Genomic DNA, 25,281 nt, shown 5'->3' with positions numbered 1-25,281 from the left:
AGAATACAGTGATGTTTTAGATAGTACATAATTTACTAAAGGACAGCAGTTTAAACTGTAACGTAAGCTATAAATACGTTACATACGTTACCCGTAACACATTAAAGCAGACGTACGAACATCAAATAAGGCATAGTGCCATTTCAGTATAGTGAGAGCTGATGAACACAGAGCTGCACTGCGGATCTGAAAAATTGCAGTAATCGTGTTTCAGAATGTCCATAATAACAATAAAGTGGTTGGTGTGGCGCAACAGATAACCCCACTACCTGCCAGTGAGTTACCAAACCATGGGGTTTGATTCCCGGTCTGGGTGACTATGCTGCGCTACACCAATAAGAGTACTTGGGCAAGACTCCTAACACTACATTGGCCCACCTCTGTAATACCAGTCACCTTGTAAGTCGCTCTGGATAAGAGCGTCAGCTAAATGCTATAAATGTAAATAAATGTAAATATCAACAATATTGCAATATTGCAATTATCTTATAATTGAATCAGCCATGGGGAACCCTCTGGGCCTTCTGAGAAGTCCTAATGACTTCTGGGACGTCTGGGAATTAGAAAATGCTTGGGTGCAATTTTAGTTCACTTACATTCAATAGATACATGCTTGTTTTCATCTCTGCAAGTACAGTACTGGTCTTATTTTATTATTGTTTGGTATTTGGTTAGTATTATTTGGTGGCAGCAAAAGGGTCAAATATGTGAAACACCAACCAGAAAATTGTCCTATTTTGTTTCTCAGTGGCATCTGAGTAGATGCAGCTACACAAGCTCTACCATTGGTTGGGACTTCAGTAATAGAGCTGAAGGCCTAACAAGTCAGATTAACCACCAGTATAAGTAGAAGTAAGAGAGGAATCGGTCAGTCTTCATCTGATTTCCAGTTAGTAAGACCAGTTTAGTCTGAAAAAAACACCTCTCTAGGATGTCTGGACGTTACCGAATGTGAACCTAAGTGGTAGTCTAAATATGATTCAGTCAGTTTTTGGAAAACAGTGGCAGAAGCTCAGTACCAGGACTCTTTACTGCAGAAAATACTGCAAAACTGCTACATACAAGCTCACATAACATGTCTGTTACAAGCTTCAGATAAGACATGGATAGTTAGTGGTTAGCGCTAACATACTACTAGAATCCTGTTAGAGTGCTAGCAGAAATTAGCATTATTGTACAAGTGGGATTTTCCTTGTCTGAGTTTTGACAGTTTGTGAACTGAAGGCCTAGGTCTTACAGCTCTCCACTGAACACTTGCATGTATCTAGTGCTAGTGACATTTACATGAAAAAATTCATGACTTGGGTGTATGTAAAAGTTTATGTAAACAAATGATTCTGTATTGAACCCATTTCAGTTTTCATAAAGTAATGTGATTAAATTCTGGCAAATCTCTGGCAGATTTGAAACTTATTGAACTTATATGTTCTATTTTAATTAACAATACAGTAAACTCCAGTTAGTAATCCTGTGTCAAATATTAATGCTATACTGTTTTCCTCTAAATGAACCCACTGGATCTTTAAATATGTACCACCAAAAAAGAAAATATGGATTATCAAAAGCTGGTTGTTCTCAGTCGTGTGATGGGATGTTTGTGTGTGTGTATGTGTTTGTGTTAGTATATCTCACTCAGTGGGTTGTGCCGGCGGCCGTTATCTCATTCATAAAGTCGGCTTCAGCATGACTTCATTCTGACGTCATTCCCCAGAGATCTGGGGAGAAACCCATTCTGAAAATCCGCTCTCCGGAATACCGGCTGCTAAACGCGCCGGAGTTCCTCTCCTGGGAACACTGCTACCCAATATACCCGTCTCCGGCAACATGAGGTCATGTGACCAATGAGATCACCTACAAGGGTTTCCGGCGGCAACGAGACGCCAGGGATGAAGCGAGTGAGACGGAACGAGAGAGATGAGATCATCTGTGTATGTTTCTTGGTCTGGGAGGCTTGCTGTGCTTTAGGCAGAAGATGATAGGGAGGACCATGGCGAAGATGATGATGATGATGATGATAATGATAAGGGTGATTGTGTTGATGAGCTTGACGGCATCATAACAGTGCAGGAGGATAAACAGATTATAGAGACTGTGGGGTAATCAGGACTTTATAAGGATTGCAGGATTGATTATAGTGGAGGAAGCAAATGAAGAAGAGGATGAGGATGATTCTAATGATGGTGGTGACCAGTGATGACCGTGGTGAGCAGAATACTAGAGATGAGTGTTGCTATGGGGTGAAAAGTCTTGATTTGTTCCTGTTTAGCATTGCTGTCAGAGTTAATGTTGTTTTGCTTTACTTTAGATTTTACATTATTCCGCAAAACAGAATTCCCTTTTAATGAAAGAGCATTACGTTGTAATTAATGCTTTTTCATGTATTTATTAATTTATTATTTAAACATTTTTGTTCTTTTTTACCTTTTTTGGTCCCGATTTGGTACTGCTAATTAACCCACCCCGTCGTAACTCCACCTAGCATCAGAAATGCTCCCAGCAGTAGGAGGATAAGGACTGTCTCTTTTCGAACCCGATGCGGCATTGCCATGCAGCAGACATGCTAAGAGGGAAGCACTGGGTCCCCCGGGTCCTCCACCACAACAGACGCCTGTGCCGGCCAACATCTCCTTACGAGTAATGAGGGGAGAGAGAGCACCATCTACCAACTCCCGGAGAGAGCTCAGCCAATTGTGCTCTCTCGAACTCTGGCCACTGATGGCAAAGAGGCATGGCTTGGGATTTGAACTCGCCACCCCTGGGCCATTGTGGCAGCGCATTAGACCACTGAGCCACTTGGAGCCTCGCTCTTAAATTTAAAGTTCCCTAATTTGTGACGTCATGAAAATGAGTGCATTTATTGACACCTACAGCAGTTGAATATTTATTTTTTGTGTTTCATCCTGAACTGTGTTTGCCAATCAGAACACAGATCATTTACATATATCAGTCTTAAAGGTACAGGAACAGAAGCAGTCTGTTTAAGACTAAGAGATAATTAATACTAAGAGGTTCGAAAATGAAAGTGGAGCTTAGGGGAAAATAAAATTCTAAAACATTTTAACATATGGGCATATTTAAGCTGGTGAGGAGATGAGGCCCCACAGACGTAGACATCCATTCACTTTGAGCCACTCAGAGTGGTCAGACAGACCATCTCAGACTGGCCTGGGTAGGTGTGCCAAATCCAACAACAGTGACGGGTTATTAATGAAACAAAGGAGAGACGCTGTTAGACGGATGTAGGTGTTGAAGGTGGCTGCGTTGCAGTATGAGCCCAGAGGAGAACGAGAAAATGACAAGATAGGAGTAACCCAATACACACCTCCCTGGAGACAAGCATTACTCACTTCAAACTCATGCACTCTCCATCTGCTGCCAGCTACCGCACTGACCTTCAGCTAGGCATGCATGTGTGTGTCAGCAGTATATGTGCTGAAACGTGAACTTCACAGCACCGGTAGATCCCCACCCCTGTCCCACTGCTAGTTAGTAGAGTTGTACAGCTACTATCCAAACTTTATGCAGTGCAGTGCAGTGCAGTTTTTAGCCATAGAGAAACCAAACGACAACTTCACAAACGTACACTTCTGAAGATAAAGGGGCTACAAAGGGATCTCTGAGCGATGCCTCAGAGTGAGGAACCTTTACATTGACTTCTTTGAACCTTTAAAAGGTTCTTTACAACCAAATATGGCTTGTCTGTGGCATCACTCAAAGAACCCTTTCTGCCACCTTTATCTGTAAGAGTGTACAGCAGCTCTCAGTTCTACCATTCGGAAAAGAGCAATGTACGCTCTAAGGCCACCTGACCGTTACATCTACATAAGCTTATAGGACATCTAATTCCAAAACCATAGGCAACAGCCTTCACTTATCTCTGAAGGCTTTCCAAAAGATGTTGGAGTGTGTCTGTAAGCTTTTGTGCCCATTTAGGGGTGGGGTTGAGGCAGAGACTGGGGTTGGGGAGGCCGGTCACTGGATGAAATATAAATGGGAGTTCTCGTAAGGCTCAGCATGCCGTCCTTTTATGGATGAAAACTCGCCCTTCAACAAAAAGCTCTGAGCTCTGAGCACAGGCTTGTGTGACTGGAAATAACTGCCTGGCGGGGTGTTTTGCAAAGATGGCCGCCAGTGAACAGACTTGCCTATAAGGACTTTGGTTAAGGTCAGGGCTCTGTGCAGGCCACTGAAGAAACTGATGCCACAAAATTCGCTGAAGCTCCTGAAGGACAGCTGTTGACATCTCCTAGACACTTCCATGTATCATTTGATAGCACTTTCAGTTGGCCAGGGCAGCTCTAGCAGGGCATAAATACTTGAGTTTTTAGTATGACCCATTCTACTAGATGCTTGAATTTATACACCCTTGGCAGTGGATGTGGCTGAAGTACCCGAATGCTCAATGCTTAAGAGGGCTGTCCACAAACCTTTGGCCTTATAGTGTTTATACGGTTTGTGCACATTTTAGCAGCTAAGAATCACAGAATACATACACTTTGATACAATTAGCTGTTAGCTTTTAGCCTCAGAGCAGTAAGCGAGTGAGAGACAGTGTGCACCTTCACTTGTTGGTAATGACAGTAGGGCGTCACGGAGCTTGGAGATGGTGTGAATTGTATTAGCAATATATATGCATGTTTTCTTTTTCCATTCCCGATTCCCCAAAGTGACACACCAGGAGAAACACCAGCTTAAACCACACAGTGGCCTGCAAATCTGAAGGACACATTAACCCCTTAAAGCAGAAAGGCTTATAACACACTACAATGTATTGTTTTAGTAATCGCCAGATATGTATAGTAAGGAAGTAGAACTACTTCAATACTGTACTTAGGTACTAAAATGCTGTATCTGTATCTACTGAAGTATTCTTTTTTTCTCCTACTCCCACTTGTACTTCACTGCATATTTTGTTCATAGTTCATACTCATTGAATTAATACTTTTACTCTGTTACATTGTTTATATGCTGCATCGTTACTCGTTACAATTATAAAAATTATGTGAATAATTTCAAACCCACATTATCACCACCAGAGAGCTAGGGTTTGTCACTGGGTTTGATTAAGCCACCTTAACCTTTAGCAGAACAAACAATCAAGCTGTGACACTAGGACACTAGTTAGTTTATGTCCAGATGGAAGAAGAACCACCAGAAGCAACTCCATCTTTACCACCTTCAAATTCTCGTATGTGGCCGAATGGCCTGAGCTCTTTTAGCTGTAGTTGAGTTTACAGAGAGTGAAGCTCAAGGGCTGTTTTTCTGTTCAGCCTTTCTTTTGGGCACTGAGACTTACAAGGTGACTCATATTACACAGGTGGGCCACTGTAGTGTTAGGAGTCTTGCCCAGGGACTCTTATTGGTGTAGCACAGCATAGTCACCCAGACTGGGAATCAAACCCTGGTTTCCCACATGGTGTAATAGCTTACTGGCAGCTAGTGGTTTTATCTGTTGCACCACACCAACCACAGAGAGTTAATTGAGAGTTAATTTAAGACTCATGTACAGGAACTCTAGTCCTTATATCTAAGCATTTTAAATAATATAAACAATGATATTCAGACCTTTGACTGCTTTCTGTAATAACTACATAACACAATACTTGTACTTTTACTTTCAGTACTTAAGTAGTACATTTTAGTATAGACTACCTTCAATACTGAAGTACAGAAAATGTTGAATTTAGTACTTCCGCTTAAGTATGGAGCTCAAAGAACACTCAAGTCCTTTTTCTGATAGAGCACTTACTCAAGTCTGGGTCTCAAGTACTTGTCTTACATGTCTGTTAACCACAGGGGCTTCTGTACAAACTGGTAGGGCTATTCTTTGGTAATAGACGTCTGTAATAGCACTTTAGGCTTTTTAAGGAGTTAAGTAAGTAAGGTTGTTAAGTAATTTAGGCTTTAGGTTCAGATGACAGCCAGCATCTAGCAGCATATAGACTGAAGTCTGTTAGACTCTCTGTCTGTTTCATTTTGGATCCTTTTGGTCTAAAAGCAAGAGCAAAACCAGACCAGAAGCTGAATAAACACAACAGAAGGAAACTGAACCCCCCCAAAAAAGAAACTGTGGACTAAACATTGATGGTAAAAACATCAGTGAGTAAAATTAGACCTAGTTGCTCACTGATCTAACTGCAGTATATTAAAAAAAAAAGAAGTAAAGGAAAGTGCAAATCCATCAAAATGCCCAGAACCTGCCAGGAGGGAGGGGGTGTAATAAGTTGTTATAGAAACAGAATTTAGTAATAAAGTGACACTGAGACACCGAGACAAAAGACAGGGAGGAAATGGAGCGAGAGAGAGAGAGACAAAGCCAGGAGAGAAAGAGAAACAGAGTTTGAATGGAGGGAGAAAAAAAAATACAACTGCTCTAAGTTCCTGAGCAATGCTGAGCGCACACACACACACACACACACACAGAAACACTACAGGGGCTGGAGATGGTCAGACGCAGTCTGCAGTTAAATATCTTGCATTGGGTTCCGTCTCAGTGCAAACACACCCAAATATGTAAAATAATGAGTGTTTATTATAGAGAGGTTAGTGTTTATGGTATTACTAACGTTAGTGGCCATGTTTGTTCTAAGAAAGATGAATGGAGCCAAGCCTGAAGACAAAAGCACTTCTAACAAAGCACGGCGAGATAAAAGAAGAGAAACAGGTCAAGCCGAGTACACAGTATCTCAGTGTGTCTGTGGGGGGAAAGAGCGGGATCCAGGACAAGCTTGATGTTAGAAAATTGAGCAACAACAGAAGACTCAAGAGAGGACGTACAGATCCTTCACTGACGGAGGCCCAGGTGGTGCAGGAGATTATCCAGATGATCAGTGGAGGACGTTCTTAGATGGACGATACTTTGTGGACCAGATGCGTAACACACTCACTCCCTCATGTTAAGCAAGCAAAAATGATTCTCCTCTAGGGGGGGCTGTTAGCATTTAGGTAGCAGCTTTTGCATACTTTACTGAAAGGGAGGGAACTGGTATGAACTGATCACCAGCTAGATCTTATAAAAAAACAAACTACAGTGTGCTGCTTTAGTGCCGCTTTAGCAATCTGGGTATTGATTTGAGTAGTATCAATACCGATACCTTGACTTTGACACCTGGACTTGATCATTTTCTGTAACTGTAAATTTATTGATCCAGAAAAATGCGAAAAGAAGGATGTAGAATAGGATTATTTTTGAATAAATGAAGGCGTATCAAGCCGCAAGTCACGTGATTCTCTTATTAGCTGGCACAGGTGGCTGGTGGCTGGAGAAACGACTGGCCCGAGGGATGTTACAGCCGTGACACACAGCTTTTTTTATGGTTGCTTTCAATGTTCTGAGATGCTGAATTCAAAACTTGTATGAAAAACTATCTCTCTCAGAACTGTCCCAGACGTATGGTGGATGCCGTCAGGGTGGCACAGAGATTTTCAGCCCTCAATAGGTGGGCCACTGCTCGGTCTGCCTGCTGACAGCCATTAAAACATTGCAAATAGAGTTCAGTTTCTACATTTCGCTGGTTTAGATGCTGCACTTGAAGTGAATAATTAAAAAATCCCTGTTAAATGTAATGCAAATGCGTTTTTCCTGTGAGGAAAAGTTAGAACACCCCACGTTTATTACTGCTGCAAATATCTTAAAAGAACCAGGTGCAGCACATTAGCTGCAGATGATTAGATCATCATTAGAGGGGATTCTGGAGGAGCCTGTCCTGTTTAAACCTCCGAAATTTAGTCTGGTTTGCTCTTGATTGTTGAAATGAGAGGTATCACCATAGAGAGATCCACAGAGCTCTCTGAGGCCTTCAGAAAGGAAGCTGTAGATGCAGATGAGTCTGAGGAGTCTCCAACAGTCCTAAAATGTCATCACGGGATCTACCGGTAGCTCTTTCCACAGCTGAAGTCAAAGTGCAGCATCTACCATCAGAGAGAGACCTCGTACATTTGATTTTCATGGGAGGTGTGCTCTGTGTCCAGATCCAAATCACACTTGTGTGTGCCAATATACACACACACACACACACACACACTCTGACCCACACTTATTTAGTGCCTGCATACTTTTGCATGTGTGTGTGTGTGTGTATATGTGAAGGCTGTCTCTGAATGGTTCTCGCTGATTGGTGGCTTTGGGGCCTCGAGTAAGGCCTCCTATGAGTGGTCGAGTGCTAGTTCCATTGATGGTTGCCATAGCGCCCACAGCGGGCTGAGTGACAGCTGAGTTGGGTGACCTTTTGTGTTGTTGTGTGCATGTGTGTTTGCTTTACATCTGCTGTGATTGAATAAACACACACACTAACGTTGCAGTAGAAAGTGCTTATGAATGTGTTATAATGCATTATAGAGCTTGCTTCAGCTGTGAAAGGGAGGGAGCACTGTCAAGCACGTGTATCTTATTACAACTAAAGACTTCTCTCTTCTCCTTAAAGTTTATTGAAAACGGCGCTGTAGCTTTTGTCATGAGAAGTGGTCGGGGAATGTGATCGTTCGTCTTGTTGGCGAAAAAGAAGGTTGTGGGGAAGCAGAAAAAGAGTGGCTACAAGAATGTCCTGCAGCACAGACAGTTTACATTCAAAACAGTGTTTATATATGAGTGTGTGTGTGTGTGTGTGTGTGTATTCACAGAGCATGGACAAAAGCATTGTTGCTAAGAGACATAAACGCCACTGGGTCCCTTGGTTTAAGAGGAGCTGTGTGTGGGAGAGAGAAGTTTCTATAGAGCTAGCAAAGAATGTGCACCACTCTCTCTCTCTCTCTGTCTCTCTCTCTGTCTCTGTCTCTCGGCCTCTCACTCTGACAATGACAGTACTTTAATGAAACTGTTTCAACACACACACACACACTGTTTGCTATATCAGCAATTGCTGTCACTTGCAAAAACCTCAGATCTCCGTATTTGCTGTATTTCACCATTTATCATCATGTGAATCTGGCAGCTGTTCTTTATATTATGTTATATTATATAATTTCATGAAGATTGGACCAATAGAAATGCTCCAAATTACATTGTACTAAAATCTTTTTACATGGACTTTCATTAAAAGTTAGGAAGGGTTTTAAACTTGAAGAAGATCTCTCTGACTCTCTCTCTCTCTCTCTCTCTCTCTCTCTCTGTTCATCTTCAGGGAAGTTTAAGCTGCTGGATCAGGACAGAGATGTGCGAGAGCCTGTGCAGTATTTTGCAAGCGTGGAGGAAATTGCTGGAACTTTCCCTGATCGAGTGTTCGTCATGGAGCCAATCACGTTCAGCATGAAGGTCAGTGGAAATAAAAACTCATTCATCATCAGCAGTAATGTCAGGAAAAAACACTTCAGAACCAATTCTGAATTTAGGTCCCATATCGGAACCACATTGGGTTCCCTGTGGTTAAACGGTATGAAGAACCCCTGTTTGTAACTAAGATATAGGTGTAAAGGGGTTGTACCATTTAGAAGTACATCTGGGCTCTGAGCGACTCTTTAGACTCTGAGCAGTCTAAAAGCGCTGCTACTATGATCAGTTGCCATCAGCGGCCGGTGGCAGTCAGAGAGAGCACAATTGAATGTTGTGTCTGGGTGGGTATATGGTGCTCTGTGCCCTAGCTGGTGCAGTGGACCTGGGGACCCCCGCATTTTCCCCAGCGCTGCTTCATCAGCGGCATGTCGAAAAGAAATACATATATATGCAATTTTTATACATATATATATTATTTATATATATTTTTTAATATAAAAAAGTAAATTGCTCCATCCAATCCAAGAACCACTTAGGAACTTACACATATATTCAGGCAAAATAAGCTTCAGAAATCACAACCAAGGTTTAAGTATAGGCCCCGCCCCCATCCAGTTTACGCTGAAAGGCTGCACCCAGATGTCTAGGTTTTATTGTTGACAGTGGTTTCCACATAAGAGGTCCTATTTTTTAATTACTGTGTTGACACCATTATATCTGTGGTCCAAAGTGATGAAGTGTAGGTAATTAATAAACAAGTCTCTTATGGATGAACCAAAACATTATGACCACTCAGGTGAAGTGAATATTGTTTTTTATCTTGTATAAATAACACTTGAGAAAGTTAAGATTCTCGTGGTTGACCTGTTGGATGTGGGAGAAAAGGGCTGCATGAAGGCTGGATCACTTTGACAAGGACTCCACAGTTAAACTAAGCCCAATTACAATGTGTATTTGTTTGTAAGAGAGAGAGAGAGAGAGAAAGAGAGAGCATGACTGGGAGAATGAATGTGATATGCCTCTCCATGCCCGTCGCGTTGTCTGTGTAATAATGGCCTTTCTGCGTTTCTGGCCTGTGTAATGTACTTTCTGTTTACCAGACACAGAAACTTCATTACCCATAATACATTTAGATGTATTTTAATTGAGCCTGGCTAAATATACTGCCACGCCATATTCCCATTAAGTGCTACAGTATTAGCCTGTGGGCCTGTGTTTTACCCAAGAACAAGATTAATATTTATTTTTTTGATGAAGGGAAAATCCATCAGTTTTTTAAGTAATCCAGTGGTTGAGATATAAACAGTTATTCAGAAGGGGGTTTGGTGTGAAATAGTTATTTGCAGAGAAACTTAACTTATAGGAATCAGGGGTCACCATCCCTACAACACAAACATAGCCTATCATTTTATTTACTTTACAAACCCACCAGTGAACCTCCACATGTCCTTTGAGTTTTATATGTAATGTTGATGATGGTAAAGTAGTGTTTTTGTTGAAACTGCATGTATCCCTCCACCATGAACAGATAAAAAATACATTTTAGGCTAAACTCTTCTCAGAGCTGTGGTAAAACAGTGTAAAACAGTAAAACAGAGGAATCAGACAGTATAGTCATAACTCATTAGGTGCAATACCTTTCTGTGAGGGAGCTTTTAGGGGCCTTAAATTCTTTAGACGTCTGGTCAGGTCCCCACCACTGTCAACATTTCTGACTTTTCTCTAAGACTGAGCGTTTCACACCAAACCTACTCTGAATGATTTGATCTCATCTTTACTGTTGAATGGTGCAGAGAATCAGTCAATTCTATTTCTCTAGGATTTTGCTTTTAATCTCTCTCTGTCTCTCTCTGCGTAGGTGGTATCGGGGGAGTTCAGTGAGGACAGCGAGGTGTATAACTTCTCCCTGCAGGCGGGAGACGAGCTGACCCTGATGGGCCAGGCCGAGTTGCTTTGCGTCCAGTCCCCCCGCGAGAAGTCACGCCTTGCTGCCTTACTGCGCCGGCTGGGAAAGGCAGGCGGGGCCCTAGGTCGTCCCACCCGTGCTAAGGTGCCCTGCTTAATTCCCTTTCTTTCATTTCTTTGAATATTTTACTGTATCACATACACTTAAAGTGACATTATGTAGTATTTTAATCGTAAAATAGCAGCTAAAAAGTCATTGGATAATCATGTCTCTGTTATTTCCATTCTGGGCCCAGGAAGCTGCTAACTGTTCTATGAGGCTGCTCGTGAGAACTGTATACCACTGAGTCATATTTGTGTAAAATCCTGTAATATTACTGTACCATGACAGACAAAATGATTCTCTCACCTTCAGTGACGGATGAGGATCTCTCAGCTTGTCCAGGGATATACATTTATAGCTGTCTAAAAAGGGGTGCTCAAAGCACTGTTTTGTATTAATTGCAGTGGGGTAAAAAGTGAATTTTACACAGTGCCCATAGCCAACCACAAAGGTTCCAGATGTAGCTGGTCTGATGGAAGTTAAATATAGCACATTAATAAAAATAAAGATAAAGCCTAACATATTTATCTACACAATGTTTTTCACTACAGCGACAAAAAAAAATATTATCCTCCCGACAATTAAAAAAATTAATTCCGGCCCACTAGTTAGGCCTCCCCTTATCACATAATGCTACCAGCAGCGACTAAAGGCTAGCATGTGCTTCCTCCGAGTCACACGAATCAAGGCTCTATCGCAGTGACAGATAAGCATGTTTAAAGGAGAATGCTAACTGCCAAACGCTTGTGCTGGCTAGCATTGAGCTGAGTGATGAGGCGAGGGAGGGTCAACCCAGTCACCCAGAGTCAGGTCAAGCCCAGTTATGTTCTCTGTGACTCCCAGTCCTGAATGTCAGGGATCGAACTTGCAATCTACTGCTGATAGAGCAAACGCTTAGACAGTTGGGCCACTCGAGAACATTGCGTTAACTCAGCTCACAATTTCAAGTGGAGTAAAAGAAGGTTATGTCATGAGGATGGAAGTGGTAATTATCAAAATCAAACGATGTGGTAAAAATATTCCAATAAAGTGATTGGCCACACAGTTCAGCCCTAAATTAGTTCTCTTGATTGTAGGTGCCCTGCCTGATCTGCATGAACCACCGGACCAACGAGAGCGTGAGCCTGCCGTTCGGCTGCCGTGGCCGCTTTTGCACGCGATCTCCACAGGAGCTGCGGATGCAGTCGGGGGAGCACACGGTCCGCAGCATTGTGGAGCGTGTCAGGCTGCCTGTCAACGTGGCTGTGCCGTCCCGGCCACCTCGAAACCCCTATGACCAGCACTGCGTCCGTGAGGGCCAGCGCTACAAGCTGCTGGGCATTATCAGCAAGACGGTGGTGTTGTGCTGCGTCCTGCGCAAGGAGGAAGTGGTGCCGTCTCACTTTCTGCTTCTGGCCGACATGCCGCGGTTCTCCCTGCCGGATGGCCTACTGCGCACTGACCCTGCCTACCAGCAGGCGGTGCTGCAAAGCGCGATCCGCTGCCAAGACATGTTCGATCCGGACGATTACTCGCGAGCTGTGAGGGAGGTCAAGACAGACTTCATGGAAGAGTGCCTGAGTCCGAGAAGAATACGGGTGTGCGTCCAGGGCTACGGACGCAACGATTTGGGACAGTCGCTGCAGAGGCTTTCCCTGTGTGTTTACGGGGGCGGAGCCATTACGCACACACTATCGCAGGGCTGTAGGGACTCACTGAGCAACACTCACACCTCGCCAAGCGAGGAGGAGGGGGAGGAGCGTGAATATGTCACTCCCGATTGGTCCACGGAGACACAAGAGATCCCCTATGAGGAGCTTTGGACCAATCAGAGTGGTGGAAGCTATGGAGAGATTCCGGAAAGCACAGTGAAGGTAGAGCACAACCTCATTTCCTTCCACTCCACCTCATCGTTGGACGGGACAGCCGGATCCGCTCAAGTGGCAACGGTGCAGATGGAAGCGAGCCGGGTGGCAACTCCGCCCCCTGTCCCACCCAAATCAGAAGCTGTGAGTAGATTCAGCAGTATTTTACTTACCTTTTTACTTGTCTTCTACATACTTATCTGGTATGTAAATGGATAATATCACAGCAAACCAGAAATGGGAGTTGCTATAGAGATAACCAAATTGATTTTTGAAGACCCAATATCAATATCCATATCAGAGACCCTCAGGATCCTCTAGGCCTTCAAAGGGGATTTGTTTCTTCAGTGGTAATTTTGTAGATACCGCCAAGCAAGGTTTTCCATTGGTTAGGACTTCAGGAACTGGACTGAAGACCTAATGCAGTTTCATAACTAGCAGTGATGGTGGAACCAGTGAGTTATGTTTTATTTCCAGTTGATGGGACCTTTTTGTTTTGCGTAGTCTGAGTAGGCTTTCTGGAAGTTTGAAGCTTCGTGTCACTTCAATAGACTTCTGTAAGTGGTTTCTGATACTGTCCTACACAGTAATTTATAAAAAAGGTTAAACCATTGTGTACAGGAAAAACAACATTCTTAAAACCTGAATAATAAAATATATATATATATATATATTTTTTTTTTTTTTTTTTTTTTTTTCTAATAGCTACGTTTCGGATGAGGTTCACTGAACTGTCATTTTAAGGACAACCCTGTAGGTGGTGCTTGTTCTTTATAAACATTAATATTAAATATAGATGGAAGAACCATGGAGGCACAGGGTAGTATGTAAACACATGAATTTATGTTAAGTTAAGCAATACTTTGGTTCTCCCTCAGCCTGCACGAGACTTAGAACCACCTTTTACTGCAATAACAACGTAACGTCTGTTGGATTGTGTTTCTACCAGCTTTGGTCACTAAAAGGATAAAAGGATAAAGGTGCACGTATTCGTCACTGTACAGTGTGGACTGTACAGCGAAATGTGTCCTCCGCATTTAACCCATCTGGTAGTGAACACACACTCACACACACACACGTGTTAGGGGCAGTGAGTACACACACACACCCAGAGCGGTGGGCAGCCAACTCCAGCGCCCGGGGAGCAGAGAGGGTAAAGGGCCTTGCTCAAGGGCCCAACAGTGGCAGCTTGCCGAGCCCGGGAATCAAACCCACAACCCTGTTATCGATATCCCGGCGCTCTAACCGCTGAGCCACCACTGCCCTAGTTGAGAGGGATTTTTATCTGCCTGTCAGATTTAATCCAGGTCGTTGAGGTTAGTTGGATGTCCAAGCTGTGCCACAGATTCTCTAAAAGATTTAGATCTGCATTTTACACCATCTATTTGTAATTACATTTTAATTCCAATTAAAATCAAATTTAAGTCCAGGCCCAGTTCAAAAAACACTCCCACAACATGAGGCTGTCAGCCCCATACTTCACTGGTGGTATGGAGTTTGCTGAGGTAGTATGGAGGGTTAGCATGCTCCATTCATGTCTCATCGGACCACAGAACCTTATCTCACACTTTCTTCAGCTTTCTTCAGTAATGGCTTCTAATCTCCTATTCAGATCAGCTGTATGCATGTGAGCATGTGCTGTGGTTGACTGGTGCACCTTCACTCCAGTCTCAGCCACTGAGCTCTGTAGCTCTTTCAGAGTGATTGTTGGCATCTCTATAGCTTCACTCATGAGTCTCTTTCTTGCTCTGATGCTGACTTGTGAGGGACGGCCTTGTCTAGGCAGGGCCTGCGTGGTCTAATGCAGCTTCCAGGTCCTCCAAGTTGACTGTGTTGGTCTCACTGGGATTTTCAAACACTTGGATATTATTTTACTATTTGATCCTCATTTCACAGCTTTCTGGGTTTACAGCTGACAAATGATGACTGAATTAAAGATAGGTGAATATTTTTTATTGATTCACAGGTTGAGGAAGACTGTAAGACAATTGTGGACCAAATTATTCATCTGTGGAAATCTGGAGCTTCTAAAACAGGAACTGAACACTTTCGTAAACATTTTACCTGCATTGTTTTAGTTTGTATCTTTTGTGACAGAATTTTTTCAGAGCACAGAGCACAAAGTATCAAATCTAGACTTTTTAGTGGGTTGAATACTTTTTTGAGTGTGTGTGTGTGGAGTCTTCTATAATCTGGCTGTGTTCCTCTTTCTGTCTCTCTTAGCCTCTCTTATATTTAAAAAGTGACTACGGAATCCAGAAACAGGTCAAGGCTCATGGGAAACACACACATATGCCCACACACACACACACACTGGGTCATGTATGGACGGTTACCGTGCATTAAGATCTGTAAAGCATCGTAAAGGGCTCACAGTCACAGACTAAAGCCTAAATTATTGATACAGCTTTTACAGGCCTAATAATGACCACACTCTTACCGGAATAGAGCATGAACACACACACGCGCACACACACACACATGCCTGTGCACACATACACATACACACAGAACTACAGAAACTTTACTGTATCATCAGAGCTATAGGAGTGATTACTCTCTTTGGCTCTGACAGCTGAAATTATAGTATTTCTGCTCTCGCGCTCTTTCTCTCTCCCTCTCTTTCTCTCTCTCTCTCTATCTCTCTCTGTCTCTCTCTCTTTTCACCCTTCTCCTCTTTTGCTCCCACGCAAATTTTCTGCCCTGGCCTGTAATTTAGTTAACCAAAACACACACACACACAAGCACAGTCCCTGGTGTATGTGGACAGGAAGGCCGCTTTCTCAGAATGTCCTCTGGCGTCCAGCGGAGGAGAACGTGCGGACAAATATGTAGATTAACAGAGTGTGTCACTGTGACGGCAAAGGAGGTCTGTTCCCCGAGAGCAAAACCTTGTGTTTGTTCATGAGCGCACAAAACAGTACTAACAAGAAAGGTGTGTTCTGCGTGCTTTTTGCATTAGTTTTGCTACATGAAAGACCCCTTAAACTCAGAGCAAAAGGGGAAATGCGGTCACTCTGGCTGTAATGTGCGCTTGTGACAGAATCCTGGAAGTCGCCTGTGAGTGTTCCTCACAAATATGCTGGGATATGACCGTAACCATGGCAGGGGCACCAAACAAACAAAAACTGTTGTTTGTCGTAGCTACTTTGACTGCCATGGCCATAGATGTGGCTGATATGGGTCTGTGGTCGACAGCACTTGGGGTATTTGTTTTTCGCTTTGTAATGGTGATGTTGAGTCTACGGTCCATGCTGTTTGTAATGGTCATGCTGAGGGCCCACTTATTCAAACCTGGCTATTCAATAGCTGAGTCAAAGGGTACGTATCATGGAAAAATTATTTTCCCTAAGCGTTCAGTGTAATGTTTAAACACTTGTAAAGTTTCGAACCACACTGTTCACTTCCCAGCCCATACATGGACACTGAGCTGTTAAGACAGCTAGTTTTACATTCATCATAGCTGTGGTGTCACAACACTGTGCCTGGCAGATTCAGTCCAGGTTGTTGAGGTTGGTTGGATGATTCAAGCTGTGTCACAAATTCTCTAAAGCAAGTTGCCTTGCAGCATCTCCCTGTCCTTTACACCATCTATTCGTTATTACATTTTAAAAAGAAGTCCAGGCCTAGCAGATGAAAAACACCCACACAACATAAGGCTGTCACCCCTATACTTCAGTGTTGGTATGGAGTTTGTTGAGGAGGTATGGAGGGTTAGCATGCTCCATTCATGTCTCATCGGACCACAGAACCTTATCTCACACTTTCTTCAGCTTTCTTCAGTAATGGCTTCTAATCTACTATTCAGATCAGCTGTATGCATGTGAACATGTGCATGTGCTGGTGCACCTTCACTCCAGTCTCAGCCACTGAGCTCTGTGGCTCTTTTAGCTTCACTTATGAGTCTCCTTCTTGCTCTTATGCAGAGTTTTGAGGGACGGCCTTGTCTAGGCAGGGCCTGGACAGTCCAAAGCAACTCCCAGTTTCTCCAAGTTGATCGCGTTGGTCTGACTGAGATTTTCAAACACTGGGATATTATTTCACTATTTGATCTTCATGTTCACAACGTTTTGGGTTTACAACAGAGGTTGTGAACTGCATTTTTAATTTGTGCCATCCCTGGCTGTCAGAAAGCAAATGTGATATTAAAGACAGAAGAAAGAAATGAATGGCTGAAGTTGACTTTTTCTCACATCCCTGTGGATTTCAGTCCAGTTTGTTCCACTGACTGCTTTTGGAATGAGGAACAGTATAGAGCAGCCAATCAGAACAGAGCTCATTTCCATATCTGTCATAACAGCACAGGAATAACAACAGCCTAACAACAACACACTGTTTAACTGTGTGATAAAGGGATAAAGGGCTGTTGGACGATGGATTACAGCTGTTTGTTATACTTAAACCAGTTTAAATGTTTTAAGAGATGGATTAATTTGCATCATTTCATTTATTAGAAATAGTCTACTAGTTTAACTGCTGATTTTAATAAAGTATTAAAAATGTACATTATTATTAGAAAAAGCACAAAAATGGCATGGAATCAAAACTGTATCACAGAGATACTGGTATATGTTCTTTCAAGGTATATCTACACAAAGTGTCCGAATTTTACACCAAACAGAACACATTAAGTGGCATTTTCCCTTAGTCTTCCTTTTTTTTTACTATTTAAACCATCTCCACCAACTACTTTAGCAGCACGCTAGCTAACTTAAGCATTCCCATTTCTTTATTCCATGTAAACCTAAAGTTAGCTAGCTACCAAGTGTGGGAAAACTGTGTAGCTAAAATCTGCCGCAAATTGCTAGTAAGTAACCAGCAATCCTTATTGTTTCACTGTTGCAACGAAGTGATGCACTTTGCATAAGACCTGAAGTTTAATCGTAGTAAGCTTTGACTTCAGCTCTAACCGGTTTGAAACCCATCATTCAATAAATGTTAAACCATCATTCTTACGACAGCAGCTAAATGTTTAACAGTGCTGCCAATTGGGAGAGAAGCTGTTTCGCATTACTCAAGCTAGCTCACCACTGAACAGGCCAAGGCTCGATTCCGGCCTTTTGGATTCTGCAGTTGTGATGGAAATGACTTAAATCGGAGGGAGAGAACTCGAACAACTGGTGCTGGAGAGACAGAGGGAAAGCTGAAAGTAATCCTGTTCTGGGATGTTTGGATCTGTAGCCTTCTTACTAGCTTAGTTTTTTAACCTGATCCTTTTGACGTGTGGAAAAATACACTGAGGGAGGTCACGTCTGAAAATAGTCTTTGGTGTGCAGCACAATATTGGACATGCACATGTGTAAGTTCATTCACTGATGTCCTAATAAATCACATGAGTAATTGCACTCTGTGTGAAAAGGCCTTGAAAGGGGGGTTGAATTTCTGTCTGTAATCAGAAGATGAAGTGGTTACAGATGTTGGAGCGTGAGCTGAACTGGTCAGTTGTCTACTTCTCTTTAAATTCACCTTGTAACCTGCTCCCCCCCCTCTCTCATCCTCCTCCCTTTCTCCCCCCCATCTCTTTCTAGGTGAAGGAGGAGTGCCGTTTTTTGAATGCCCCCCCTGTACCACCTCGCTGTGCTAAAGGAGGAGGACCCGCCCCCAGCCCACCAGTTCCACCTCGTTTCCCTAAAGCACCGCCCACAAACGCCCGCAGCCCAAACCTGTCGTATTACTCCTCAGGCCTGCAGGAGAAGTATGCCCCCACACTTGCATTCATACACATGCACTGTGTCATTTTTTTTTCTGTAAAAGCTGAAAATACATATATTTGTTATTTGATATTATCTGTAATCTTATTTGTCGCTGAAACTGATGGCAGATGCATCTTGTGAGCCATCCTTAAGTGAAAACTGACTATACTGGGTATTTATTTATTTATTTTTTGCACTGCAGTTGCATTTATTTTTCAGCTGTAATAACCAATATCAGCTATACAGTTACATGCACACATACACAGTGTACAAGCACACCAGTGGTCCATCTGTGGACACTGGCATAACACTGCCACATACTCTCATGTTTATTTGTCTGTGTATTAAAAATTCTGAATCCAAATATTCATTGTTTTTTAAATTCAGACATCTTGTAAATTGAAAGTGGTTTACTGGTAAACGTAGCTCAAAATGTTGGGGATTAATATGGGAACAACTCTTGGGACTAGAGTGTGCTAGAAATTGTGTATGTGCAATATTTGTTAGCTTGCATGCTAAGAGTATATTGAAAGTCCCAAAAAAAGCAGCAGAAAGTAGCCTTATGCTAATAGTGAAAATTATAGAAAGAATTATATAAAAAAGTTTATGCATTAAACATGTCTATGTTTGCGGCTAGCATGAACACACTTAATTATATAGAATTATTATTATTATATAATAAGTGTTAAATTAATTTGCCCTGAATGTATCCCAAAACAGGTTTAACATTATCCTGTGCTCTATTTTTATCACCCCTGAGGAAATGTGGTAGTGTTGGCTGAACTGAGAATACGTATAACATTGGAATTCCCATATTTATGCAAGCAGTTAGCATCATGCCAGTCTGATAGCTAATAGAAGTGGAAACTGAGTTTTTTGCTATAAATGCAGTTAATAATGAATCAAGTGTTAAGTTCGAACCCTGATATCTAGCACTTCTCTCTCTCTTTCAGTTCAGCTCCTCGTAGTGACAGTAGCTCTCCGTCTCCAGACTCCTACTCCTTGTATTGTTACCCCTGCACATGGGCCGACTGCGTGACCTCCGACTCCTCTGCGTCGCCTGACCCTGGTCAGCCAGCACAGGCCTGCTGGTCCCACCCCCGAGGAGGTGGAGCCTTCACCTCAAACGTTCTAAACACACCACTCCTCAGCACTGACTCTGCACAGAAAAACTACTCCACCTGTCCCCGGCCCCGCCCACCGGCTCAGAGCCGCTTCGCTCCGTTCGGCGCTCTGAACCCTTTCGCTAATCCGGGACACTCCCACAGCTCCTCCGACTGGCTGGCCACTGGACGGAATTCACCTACTCTGACACCTGACCTCACTGGCTCCACCCTACAGGAGCCTGCAGCCAATCAGGAAAGCTCAGAAATATGTCCAGTTTCATCGGCCAGACCAGCGCAAAGCTCAGAGGAAGAGGCCATGGCCCTAAGCGCTGTCTCTGGGTCTGCTGCCGTGGCGAGGGGGGCGGAGGGCGGCTCTGCGTCGTCGTGGCGACCACCCGCGGACCTCTGCTGGCTCTCGGTGGAGGAGGTGTCGGCCAGCTTGCGATTCATAGGGCTGTCGGACGACGTCGTTGGCCTGTTCAGCAGAGAAAGGATCGATGGCTCCATCTTCACGCAGCTCTCGGAGGAGATACTGTCTGAAGACTTCAACCTCACCAAACTGCAGGTCAAAAAGATCCTGCAGTTCATCAAGGGCTGGAGGCCCAAGATATGATCCTTGGCCACATATACTGTGAACAATACACAAGTGAAGAACCCAGGAGGTACAATAGTGTTGGACAGAAGTAGCACAATTATGTGTGTGGGTGTGTGTGTGTATGTGTGTGTGGGAAAATGGACTGATGACTGTCTGATAATATGCATTCCTACTAGGGCTTGCACGTCCAGTCATTTTTTATTAGTTGACTAGAAAAGAAGGAGTAGTCGACTGGTCATTTATAGATACAGAAAAAAAACGAGTGTGTCCAGACATCAGTGAGCAGTATTTTAATTAGTAGCTTGCTACTTCATTTTAAGGGGGCTACACCTAGCAGTGTTTCTGTTGTACTTTCAGCATTTATTTATTCCTGCACTATTGCAGCTGGATTTGTTCTACCAGGGTAGCTTCTGTATTGTAACGTGTGGGATTTGACTGGCCATTGGCTTCAGGATAAACTGTGTGTTATTTCTGCAATTCCCACAGAAGGCCCAGATTGAAAGGTCACAGTTTGGATGTGAACTCAATGATAATAACCCCACATCCGTGTCTATTGGCAGGTTTTGTTATTCTACTCCACGTAGCCTGTTTAAGAACAGCTCTTATAATCAGACCGTAAAAACGAAACCCACTGCAGATACATACTGGATTTAAGTCATATCATGAATTATTACTGTCAGGCTGTAAAACTATGCTGTATTGAAAACATTCCAAATGTCTTAGTCCGATTGTAAAAACTACACAAACTACACACATTCACGCTGGATTCAATTCATACCGGAAGTATTACTTGCGATTTATACTGGGTTAAAGTCACTTCACAAAGTCGCTTCAAAATGATTACTGTTTCACTGTAAAACGATCTATGCACACTGCACATTCATACGGGATTAAAATCATGTCATTGACAGCCTGTAAAAACTATGCACAGACTCACAGTGGATTGAAAACATTTCAAGTATTTCTAATCAGACTGTAAAACACACATTTACTCTGAATTAAAATCACACTGCAAGTATCAGTGTTAGCCTGTAAAAATTACAGATTCATACTGAATTGAAGTCACTCAACATTTATTATTATTAAATTGTACAAATTAATTACACCGCAGATTCATACTGGATCAAAATCAGTCCACATTTATTATTATTAAATTGTACAAATTAATTACACTGCAGATTCATACAGGATCAAAATCACTCCACATTTATTATTATTAAATTGTAAAAACTAAACACACTGCAGATTCATACTGGATTAAAGTCTCTCAGCTGTTATCATCAGACCATAACAGGTGCAGATTAAAATCACATATTTCATTGATAATGGCTTCAATGACAATGCTTCCCCAGGTAAAATGAATCCAGCTCTGTTATAAAGTACTTCCAGGCTAACAAAGTACATCTGGCTTCAAGCTAAGCTGCTTCTGACTACTGCTTCTGCCTCCAACATGATTCTTTACTAAAATCAGGTGCAGCTGCCCACAGCGCTGACTAGTGGACCTTTCCTTCGACAGGTGGAAAAGGCTCATATCACATTCCCCCCCATTAATTTTGGGTTTAGAAAGCTCAGAGCTTAGCTGCTGAGGGACAACGTCCCATCAAACTACTGAACACCCACCCGTGTCTGTGTGAGTGGTACATGAGTGGTTCTGTGTTTTAAAAGGAGATTTTATATATTTAAATATCACTAGTTGAGTTTGGAGTGTCTACAGGGACTAAACTGGGTGGACACTGTGGCACCGTCTTCAAACTACACCTCCTCAATAAACAAACGACTGACGTTAGCGTGACTAATCCAATGTTGAGCACTATTTGAATTTGTATGTTTTCATTTTGGATATCTCTCTCTATTTTATTGATGTTTTATTTTCGGGCCATTCCTCAGAGAGCCCTCGTTGTTCGGAGTTGTTCAGCAGGTGCCTTTAAATGAGAACAGAACAAAGAAACGATGATTCTGCTGTATTTGAATGAAGCCTTTTTGGTTTGTTTGTGTGTTTTATAATACCCAAAATGTGACAACTTTGTACTTCGTCCCCATGGATTGGTCTTGAAGGTGTGTGTGTGTGTGTGTGTGTGTTTGTTTTAATTCTAATGCTTCTGTACACTCTATGGCCCCGTCCACATTTATCAAGGTATTTGTGAAAATCTCTTCCAGGTATTTGTGAAAAGGTTCTTCTCTCCATCTCCAGCAGTGTTTATGAAGCGTTTCTGTAAATGCTCTTATAAGCATGCCAGCCCAGCAGGGGGCGCTAGCAACTTAAAGTTTGATATGGAATTTTCCCACCGTGTTGTTCAGTAAGCAGATCTCCATATCTCTGTCTCACACGCAGACTCAAAACCCAATGTGTACCAGGAAAAAGCTTAACCTCTGAAAACAATCCAGCTTTTTGTCACACCAAAAACACTGAAAATGGGGTTTTTCAAGTTGGCAGTGGCCTAAAACACTGTGCTGGGGATACATTTGCATGGGGTGTACAAGTTGATCAGGGTCACTGCCTGAACATGGCTGTTTTTGTAAGGCCCTGTAGCAGCACTATAGCTAACTGGGCATTAGCCCTGAGTTTCCATTAGGCTGTGTTCACATTACCTGGTTGAAGTAGCACAAATCTGAATTAGCCTTAATGTGAAGCAGGTCTGAGTAGAGACCAGAGATGTTTACAATCCAGTCTCGAGCCTTTAGCAGAGGACTTTAGTGTCGTGATTAGCTTTGCGAGACAACAGTACAGTCCTGATCTCTGCCTCCTGGCTGTGTTGAACTGTCCTGCTGCTCTGTGATAAGTTTGTAATGGAGATGTGTGAAGGAAGATCCTTTACAGCAGCATTGTGTGAGAACTGGGCTGCCCCTACAGGCAGAGAGTGTAATTGATTGCAGTGTAGACAAACCATGCGTCTTGTAGCTGAGAGATACAGAACTGGCTGTGAAAGTGAGAGAAGCATGTGGAATGGGGCTCAAATGTGACTCGGGATATGTAGCATTGCACAGTTCCTTGCAAGTGTTTACATCGCGCAGTTAGCAGTGTGCTGAGTAGCTATGATAGAGACTGCATTCTCCCTATTACAGGTCAGTGGTGCAGTAAATGATTAGAAAGATTATTTTAAGCTACAGCATTTGCTTTAAATTGTTAAAATGAAGCCTTTAAAGGTTTTCTCATGCTCACACTGTCTCTATTACAAACATATTTCTTTGCGAAACCAAGAGTGGTTCTTCTCTGGCATCACTCAAATAACTTTGCTGTAGCGATTTGGCCTACTTAAGGCCTACTCAGTAGTCAGAGCACCGGGCTATCCATGACAGGGTTGTGGGTTAGATACCTGGGCTCGGCAAGCTGCCACGGTTGGGCCCTTAAGCAAGGCCCTGAACTCCCTCTGCTCCCTGGACGCCGCAGCGATAGCTGCCCACCGCTCTGGGCACGTGCTCACTGCACACTATGTGTAAAGGCGGACACAAATGGTGAATATGGGTCTTGTGGTGTCTTGTCACTATATGGCCAAAGGTTTGTGGGCACCCTTCCATTGCATGTATTTAGCTAATTGGACATTGCACCCATTGCTGACCCAGATGTGCAAATGCACACACACAGCTTGTCTAGACCTTGTAGAGAAGTATTGGCAATAGAATAGGACTCTCTGGAGCAGATAAACCTATACCTATTGGCACCGTGCCTAACGCCAGGCATGGGCTAGAGGGGTGTAAAGCCCCCCCCCCAGCATTGAGCTGTGGAGCATTGGAACAGTGTTCTCTGGAATGATGGATGGTGCTCCATCCAATACTTTTGGATGTGGGTGGGGTGGTGATCACACATCCATACTCCAAAATCTAATAGAAAGTCTTCCCTGGACAGCAGAGACAGTTACTCAAACAAAAGCAGAATCAACTCTTATAATTCCCTTGATTTGAGAAGAAACTGAATGAACAGGCGTCCCAATACTTTTATCCACATTGTGTATGTCTTACAAACAGCCATATGGGATTCAGCTCATGTGCACAGATGCCTACTGCACATACACTACACTATTTATGTAGTGTTTGTGCAGCATGTATATGATGGTACACACATGGCAGTCATGTTCCTGGATGCAGGTTCATGCAGAAGAACTGTTAAGAGGAGAGTGGTCAGCTTGCTGCCATCGGTTCTTGCAGCTTCATAAAGCACAAGGATGGTCAGAACATCACAGATCTGAAAACACAATACCAACAGTATTCCCACTCTCCTGCCTCCCCAGTGAGCGTTCTATTTAGTTATCCAACAGTCATATTCACATACCCATATACCCAACACACACACACACCCACGCCCATCTACTATAAGACCTAACCTTAGGGGTTGCTTAGCCTCTGCTAAAGGGAAAAAGAAGTGAAGAGTGAAGTGTGCGTCATGCTCTCACACTCTGTAATTAAGCGACAGTAATTAAATGCTTACTAACCATAGCTTTTAATGTCTGAGAGTTCTGCTGTTGTGTGTGTGTGTGTGAGTGCAAGTGATGTGTCAAGAGTGTCTCCATAATGAGGGGTTTCAGCAGGCCTACTTTGCTGTTTTCTCAGCGTTTGGGAAGTGCTGACGGAACGCGCCGAGTGTATGTTTTACACGCCCTCTGCTGTAGACACACTTGTACTTGGAATAATGTTTAACGGCTTTAGTGCTGATTTCATTTATACTGAAATTTCACCTCCTGTATGATTTTAATCCGTATGGATTAGGTAAAGAAACAAATAAAGAACTCTATAGTGCTCACCAGCTCTTACTCGCCAGGTGGATGAATGTTGTGTGAGGTATATATACAGTCATGTGAAACACAAACTACATCCTCTTTGAATTCTATGGTT

The 25,281-nt window shown here is 42.9% G+C and overlaps 1 protein-coding gene across 1 annotated transcript in view; it reads left to right on the top strand.

Moving 5' to 3' along the window:
• The window catches only part of gareml (GRB2 associated, regulator of MAPK1-like), a 39,034-nt gene extending 13,849 nt beyond the window's left edge, over positions 1-25,185 (top strand). Inside the window, exons 3-7 of the mRNA XM_072677654.1 lie at positions 9,120-9,250; positions 11,067-11,258; positions 12,293-13,204; positions 18,589-18,755; positions 19,707-25,185. Coding sequence (XP_072533755.1) covers positions 9,120-9,250; positions 11,067-11,258; positions 12,293-13,204; positions 18,589-18,755; positions 19,707-20,472 — 2,168 coding nt within the window. The 3' untranslated portion in view covers positions 20,473-25,185. The remainder of the gene's footprint in view (positions 1-9,119; positions 9,251-11,066; positions 11,259-12,292; positions 13,205-18,588; positions 18,756-19,706) is intronic.
• Positions 25,186-25,281: the final 96 nt, after the last annotated feature.

The sequence above is a fragment of the Salminus brasiliensis genome, chromosome 1 (genome assembly GCF_030463535.1).
Source record: "Salminus brasiliensis chromosome 1, fSalBra1.hap2, whole genome shotgun sequence".
NCBI lineage: Eukaryota > Metazoa > Chordata > Actinopteri > Characiformes > Bryconidae > Salminus > Salminus brasiliensis.
Note: the sequence above shows the minus strand (reverse complement) of the source record. Positions and strands in the feature narration are given on the sequence as shown.